This window comes from Pelodiscus sinensis, chromosome 9 (assembly GCF_049634645.1).
Source record: "Pelodiscus sinensis isolate JC-2024 chromosome 9, ASM4963464v1, whole genome shotgun sequence".
Taxonomy (NCBI): Eukaryota; Metazoa; Chordata; order Testudines; family Trionychidae; genus Pelodiscus; species Pelodiscus sinensis.
In genome coordinates, this window is record NC_134719.1 from 11,842,297 (window position 1) to 11,849,667 (window position 7,371).

The following is a 7,371-nucleotide window of genomic DNA, read 5'->3' on the forward strand; positions in this document are numbered from 1 at the left end:
ATCTCTGCCCTTAAGGGTATCTACCTCTCCCCCCAGCTTAGTGTCATCCACAAACTTGCTGAGGGTGCAATCCATCCCCTCATCCAGATCATTAATAAAGATATTGAACAAAACCGGTCCTAGAACCGAACATTGGGGCACTCTGCTAGAAACCGACCGCCATCCTGACATCGAGCCATTGATAACTACCCGTTGGGCCCAGCCTTCTAGCCATCTTTCTATCCATCTTACCGTCCATTTATCCAATCCACAATCCCTTAACTTGCTGGCAAGAATATTGTGGGAGACCGTATCAAAAGCCTTGCTAAAGTCAAGGTATATAACATCCACTGACTTCCCCATGTCCACCGAGCCAGTTACTTCATCATAAAAGCTAATCAGATTGGTCAGGCACGACTTGCCCTTTGTGAATCCATGCTGACTATTCCTAATCACTTTCCTCTCATCCAAGTGCCTCAATATGGATTCCTTAAGGATCCCTTCCATGATTTTTTCAGGAACCGAGGTAAGACTGACCGGCCTATAGTTCCCTGGATCATCCTTCTTCCCTTTTTTGAAGATGGGCACTACATTTGCCTTTTTCCAGTCATCAGGGATTTCTCCCGATCTCCACGACTTTTCAAAGATAATAGCCAAAGGCTCCACAATGACATTTGCCAACTCCCTCAGTACCCTCGGATTCACTAAGTCTGGACCCATGGATTTGTGTATGTTTAGCTTTTCTAAATAGTTCCTAACCTGTTCTTTACCCACCACGGGCTGTCCATCTTCATCCCATCTTGCGTCACTTAGCGCAGCAGTCCAGGAGCTGACCTTGTCCGTGAATACAGAGGCAAAGAAAGCATTGAGTACTTCAGCTTTCCCTATATCATCTGTCACTAAGTTACCTCCTTCATCCATTAGGGGCCGCACACCCTCTCTGATCACCTTCTTCTTGTTAACATGCCTGTAGAAACCTTTCTTATCCTTCACATCCTTAGCCAGTCGCAATTCCATTTGCACTTTCGCCTTCCTGATAGCCCCCCGGCATTCTCGAGCTATACCTTTAAACTCCTCCCTGGTCATTTGTCCAAGTTTCCACTCTTTGTAAGCTTCCTTTTTGTGCTTAAGTTCACCAAGGATTTCCCCTGTAAGCCAGTCCGGTCTCCTACCATGTTTGCCTCTCTTGCTACCGTCGGGATGATTTCTTTCTGTGCCTTCAATAAGGCTTCTTTAAAATACTGTCAGCTGTCCCGGACTCCTTTCCCCTTCATGTTAACATCCCAGGGGATTCTGCCCATCAGGTCTCGGAGGGAGTCAAAATCTGCTTTTTTGAAGTCCAAGGTGTGTACTTTACTACTCTCTTTTCTTTCTTTGGTCAGGATCCTGAAATCTACCATCTCATGATCACTGCTTCCCAGGTTGTCAGCCACCTCCACTTCCCCTATTGTGGATAACCACAATGGGATTTTTGGAGAGGACAATGCCACATTCCTTACTGATAGTCAAACGCTATGAAAAAGAGAGTGAAGATTATAAATATTTTGTTAAATCCAGCAGGAGGCTTGGCATGAATGGCAATGGAGCAAAAAGGCACATAAACCCTGGAGAGACCAAGACCACATCTTCCAGGTCCACTGAAAACACTCTTGTTTGCAGGGAAGTCAGCAGAGTGTGGGACAGGCAAGGGGTTTATATTGCTATTCAACATGCAGGAGACTTTTGTGATTCACTAGCCATGGTTCCACACATTCACGGGTCTCCTGTTCCAGTGAGAGGCAGGGGCTGGGATCTGCAGAGAACTCTGCAGCTGTCTGGAGCCATGGTGAGTTCCCCGCGGCTTCTGGCCCCCGCAATGAGTTCAGGAGCCACAGGGAGCTCACCAGAGGGGCTGGAAGTAGTGGCTCCCAGTATTCGCAAATGGTGAGGGTCTTCTGCATTCATAAGTGATCTGGAAAAAGGGGTAAATAGGGAGGCAACAAAATTTGCAGATGATACAAAACTCAGCACTGTTAAGTCCCAAGCAGACTGCAAAGTGTTATGAAGAAATAGCACAAAACTGCGAAACAAAATAGCAGATGAAATTCAATACTGATAAATGCAAAGTAATGCACAGTAGAAAACATAATCCCAATTATACATATAAAATAAGTCTAAATTAGCTGTTACCACTCAAAAAAGAGATCTTGGAGTCTGTGGATATTTCTCTGAAAACATCCACTCAATGTGCAATAGCAGTCAAAAAAGTGAACAGAATGTTAGGCATCATTAAGAAATGGATAAAGACAGAAAATATCATATTGCCTCTATATAAATCTATTACACCTATATTTTGAATATTGCATGTCGATGTGGTTGCCCCATCTCAAAGAAGTGATAGAGATGCAGCCGTGTTAGTCTGATCTAGCTGAAACAAAAGACAGGACTATGCAGCACTTTAAAGACTAACAAGATGGTTTATTAGGTGATGAGCTTTCGTGGGCCAGACCCACTTCCTCAGATCAATTTGTGGAAGAAAATTGGCACGACCATATATAACAAAGGGATACAATAAAAAAAAAGTGAACACATAAAATTGACAAATCAGATTTTAGAGCCTAATGTCTGTCAGGCTCTCTCACAGAGAGAAAACTGTTGCTTGCCATTTTAACTAGACTGACCATTCTCTCAATGACCTTAAAACATGCATACTGCTTCAAAGAGATTTTAACTCCAGACTTCAAAGAGAAGTCTCAGAACTGTCATTCATGCTTAAATTTGACACTTTACATATGGGTCTTAACAAAGATGCTAATTATCTCACCCATTATAAAGATAGCTTCCCCAATTATCACCCATAATGTCATTTTAGTGTCACAGACACTATTCTTCCCCCTCACTCCCCCCTCTGTTCTAAAATCTGATTTGTCAATTTTATGTGTTCACTTTTTTTTGATTGTATCACTTTGGTATATATGGTCGTGCTAATTTTCTTCCACAAATTGATCTGAGGAAGTGGGTCTGGCCCACTAAAGCTCATCACCTAATAAACCATCTTGTTAGTCTTTAAAGTGCTGCATAGTCCTGTCTTTTGTTCCATCTCAAAAAAAATATATTGGAATTGGAAAAGGTTCAGAAAAAGGGCAACAAAAAATGATTAGGGGTATGAGACAACTTTCATATGAGGAGAGCGTAGTAAAATTAGGACTTTTGAAATTGTAAAAACGACTAAGCAGGCATATGATAGAAGTCTATAATATCATGACTGTAGAGAGAGTAAATAAATGTTATTTATACCTTCTCATAGCAAACTAGGTGACTCCAAGTGAAATAAATAGGCAGCAGTTGGAAACAAACAAAAGGAAATATTGTTTCATATAACTCAGTCAGCATGTGGAACTCTTTACCAGCAGATGTTGACACGGCCAAGACGATAATAGGGTTCAAAAAATAACTAATTAAATGCATGGAGGATAAGCCCAACAATGGCTATTAGCCAGGATGGCCAAGGATGATGTCTAGCTGTTTTTTTAGAAACTGGGAATAGGTGACAAAGGATGGATCACGTGACGATTACCTGTTCTATTCATTCCTTCTGTGGCACCTGGCATTGGCCATTGTGCGAAGACAGGATACTGAGCTAGATGGACCTTTGATGTAAGCCAATATAATCAATCTTAGATAAATGTCTTTTCTCAGTGGCCAGATCTTGCTCACAAAGGCTATGTCTACACTCACGGCTTCTTGCGCTAGAAATTTGCAAATGAGGCTAAGTGTGGAATATCGCCGAGCCTCATTTGCATACCTAATGAGTCACCATTTTTGCATAAGAGGCTCTTGCGCCTGAAGGAGCTGTCTACACTGCCCCTTCTTGTGCAAGAAAAACCCTCGAGCAATGCCGTTATGCCAATTATTTTCAGGAATAATGGCATTGCACAAGAGGGTTTTTCTTGCGCAAGAAGGGGCAGTGTAGACAGCTCCTCGGGATGCAAGAGCCTCTTATTCAAAAATGGCAGCTCATTGGGTATGCAAGTGAGATTCGGTAGCTAGAGAAAGAACATGTTAGTATTTAAGCTTAAGACCCTGAAACTGGATCCTTGAGGCAGGACTTTTGCAGAACTCTTCTGAATTGCAGGGTAGGGAGCCCTACCTTTGGGAACCCTAACTCCAAGCCAGCTACCCATAGGAATCCATGATTAGTAGGTATAAGCTAGGAGTGACTCAGCCTTCTCTAGTGCTGCCAGGGCCACTGGCCTCCCTGGTTGGGGGTTTGGCGAGGGATATTTTTGCTTTATGATGTCTCATGGTGGTTCTAGAGCAGATGAGGCAGTATGTGCTATTCAGCTTCCAGGGTTTCTAAGTAATCTCCCTGGGCTTCGGAATCCCAGAAAAGCAATGCAGTCTAGACATAGCCTGAGCCTGCATTTTCATTCAAGCATGGAACTGTCAATACAAGTAAGCATATTAATTGTGACAGGATCAAAGCCTTGGCTGGTTTCCCCCTTTGTTTGGGTACATCACATGGCAATAGGAGGAAAAAGAACATGATTGTGAAACCCACAGAAGTTAACAGGGATACAGGGGCAGGATTTAAAAAGTAGTTCTAACTCATGTTTTGAAACGGATTAGATTTCATGCCAAATATATATATCATTAATGCCAGGAACTGCGGTTCGTTTAAAATCCCAAGGATAACAGACCAAAGACAGGAAAGTCAGGGAACTTGCACTTTACTCAAAAATTCAATTACACCTTCTTTAGTAAGGAACATGATCTCCCCAGTGTTTTGATTCCAAACTTCAAACTCAGGGGGATTAACAAAAGCTTTCTTCCCAGCTATTAGAACATATGGGTAACCAAGTCTGTTAGCATCCTTTAATCTTTTACCAATAGTCAAATGAGTCCTGTCATCCAGCACAACATCCCCTTTTATCTGAGGCACGGCTTCAACAATACTGTCATATAAATTATCCATTATTGCTGCACCTATCTCTTCCTTGCTGCCTTTCTTAGGGGGAATGAGGCAGACCTGGTAAGGTGCAATGAGGGTTGGCCAACGGATGCTGTCTTCTGTTGACAGCACCTCGATAGAAGCTGCCAGAATCCGAGTTATGCCCAAGCCATAGCAACCCATTTCTGTTAGAACAGGCTTATTTTCAGCAGTGTGGAAGATGACATTAAAAACAGACGAGTACTTGGTGCCCAGATAAAATGTATGCCCAACCTCAATCCCTTTGGTCTCAGCTAATTTTCCCTTGCAAGCTGGGCAGTCTGTCTGGCCAGGATTTATTGTTTCCACATTAGCTGAAAAACCACAGTTGGAACAGATCAACAGCCTGTCCTCTCCGACACCTGCAGGGAGCTGGAACTCATGGGACATACTACCCCCAATGCTGCCTGTATCTGCCTGCACTTTGACAAATTGGAACCCCAACCTGTTAAACAAGTTGCAGTAGGCCTCACACACCAGGCTGTAGGTCTGGTGAGCAGCTTCCTCGCAGGTGTCAAATGTGTACATATCCTTCATGTAGAATTCCCTGCTGCGCAGCAAGCCAAACCGGGGCTTGGGTTCATCTCGAAACTTCCGTGTTATCTGATACACTAGGAGTGGCAGTTGCTTGTAGGACAAGTTCCCTTGGGAGGCAATCAGGTCCGTGATGGTCTCTTCGTGCGTCGGTCCCAGGCAGTACTCTTTGCTGTGCCTGTCTGCAAGTCGGAAGAGCTCTTTGCCCATTAAATCCCACCTTCCACTGGTTCTCCAGAGCTCTGCAGAACTTAAACTGGGCATATTTAGCTTCTGTCCCCCAATAGCCTGCATTTCTTGGTCTATCACCTTGACAAGCTTCTCCATTGCTCGAACAGTGTAGGGCATGTAGCAGTAGCAGCCAGGGCCGGAGGGGTAAATTAACCCTGCTTGCATCATCAGCCTCTGACTCTTACACGTCAGCTCATCGGATCTGCTGTCCAGCCCAGCCGCGCTGTCCTCCCGAAGATTCAGAGGCTGAAAGAGCTTGGACAGCACAAGGCGCGTTGCTCTGTGCGTGGGAGCCTGGTGACACCCGGGCCGGCGCTGCGGCTGGAGGGCAGCGGGGGCCTGGCCAGGAGGCAGATCCGTCCATCGTCTGAGCAGCCCTGCCATGCCCAGAGCAGGGGAGGCGCCGCTGTGGGGCCTGCAGCGGGACAGAGCCATGCACAGGCAGCCCCTAGGGATGTCGGGCTGCAGCCTGGGGGCAGGTAACGGATACGCACGCGGGGCACCCACACGGCTCCAGGGGACCCGCCTCAGAGCCAGCGGGGGGAGGGTGGGGGAGCAGCCGGCTCTGCGGGAGCAGGTGCCCGGCCCTGGCTGCCACCCCGCGTGCGAGCACTGCGCCTGCCCGGCGGTGACAAGGTCCCTGACCCGCGTGGACAGGGCCCGGCCCCAGCGCAGATTCGGGAAACTCGCCCCCCCCCCTCTCGCGCGTTTGGTACAGGCTGGAGCCCCGCGCGCTCGCTGGGGGATGCTGGGCTCGGAGCCGCGCGCGCCTCAGGCAGCGGCTGATACAAAGCCTAAGGGGGGGGGCACCCCGCCTGTCCGTCCACCACGCCAGAAGTGCCCGCCGGAGCCCTGCAAGCGTGTGCGCATGCGCCCCAACCGGCTTTCCTCTCTCCGCTGGGGCCAGCTACCCAATCAGAAACGTTCCATGGCACGTGTCCCTCCCCCCCCACACACCCGACCTTGCTTAGTTCCGGGGAGAAGCGTTTTACCTGAGACCGTGGAGGAAGTGTCTGGAACAGCCACTTCCTTCCAGGGAAGACTCTCCTTCCGCTAGGAGGCTGAACTCTATGATCAGTGCTTTTTCTTTAGTTGCCAACCCTCCAGGCTTGTCCTGGAGTCTCCAAGAATGAAAGACTAAGAGTCTTTCCTTAAAGGTTATGTCAAGTGATGAAACCTCCAGGAAAACGTCCAAGTAAAATTGGCAGCCCTACACCTGGAAGGCCTTAATTGGGGAAGGGATCATTAAATATGGAAATTTAGTAAGTAAGTTCAAGCTGCCAGAGCTGATCACAAGGTATATTTGCAAAGATGTCATTGCTATTGTAGCTATATAAAGGGTACTTTCTGGAGGTGCAATGCTTGGTGTATCATGGGGTCCCATGCTCTTAGGTTACGTCTATACTGCAGGCTTCTTGCGCAAGAATGGCCGTTCCTGCACAAAAACTTGCGGAGCAGCTACACTGCATGCGCGTTCTTGCTCAAGTAAATTTACAGTAAAGTGTCAGAACAGAGGGCTTCTTGCACAAGAATTATTCCTCTCCACACGAGGAATAAGCCCTCTTGTGCAAGAGCTCTTGTGCAAGAAGGTAGTGTGGACGGGCAAGAGGGGTTTCTTGCGCGAGAAACCCCTATAGCTAACATGGCCATCAGATAGT

At 46.8% G+C, this 7,371-nt stretch overlaps 1 protein-coding gene across 1 annotated transcript; it reads right to left on the reverse strand.

The window, feature by feature from the left end:
• Window positions 1–3,943: 3,943 nt before the first annotated feature.
• On the reverse strand, window positions 3,944–6,475 carry PARS2 (prolyl-tRNA synthetase 2, mitochondrial). Its single transcript, XM_006139687.4, has one exon. The coding sequence runs from the start codon at window positions 6,146–6,148 to the stop codon at window positions 4,673–4,675; it is 1,476 nt and encodes a 491-aa protein (XP_006139749.2). The 5' UTR covers window positions 6,149–6,475; the 3' UTR covers window positions 3,944–4,672.
• Between the last annotated feature and the right edge of the window lie 896 nt (window positions 6,476–7,371).

Coding starts and splice junctions, on each gene's coding strand:
- PARS2 (XM_006139687.4), bottom strand. CDS start 6,148: ATGGCTCTGTCCCGCTGCAGGCCCCACAGCGGCGCCTCCCCTGCTCTG.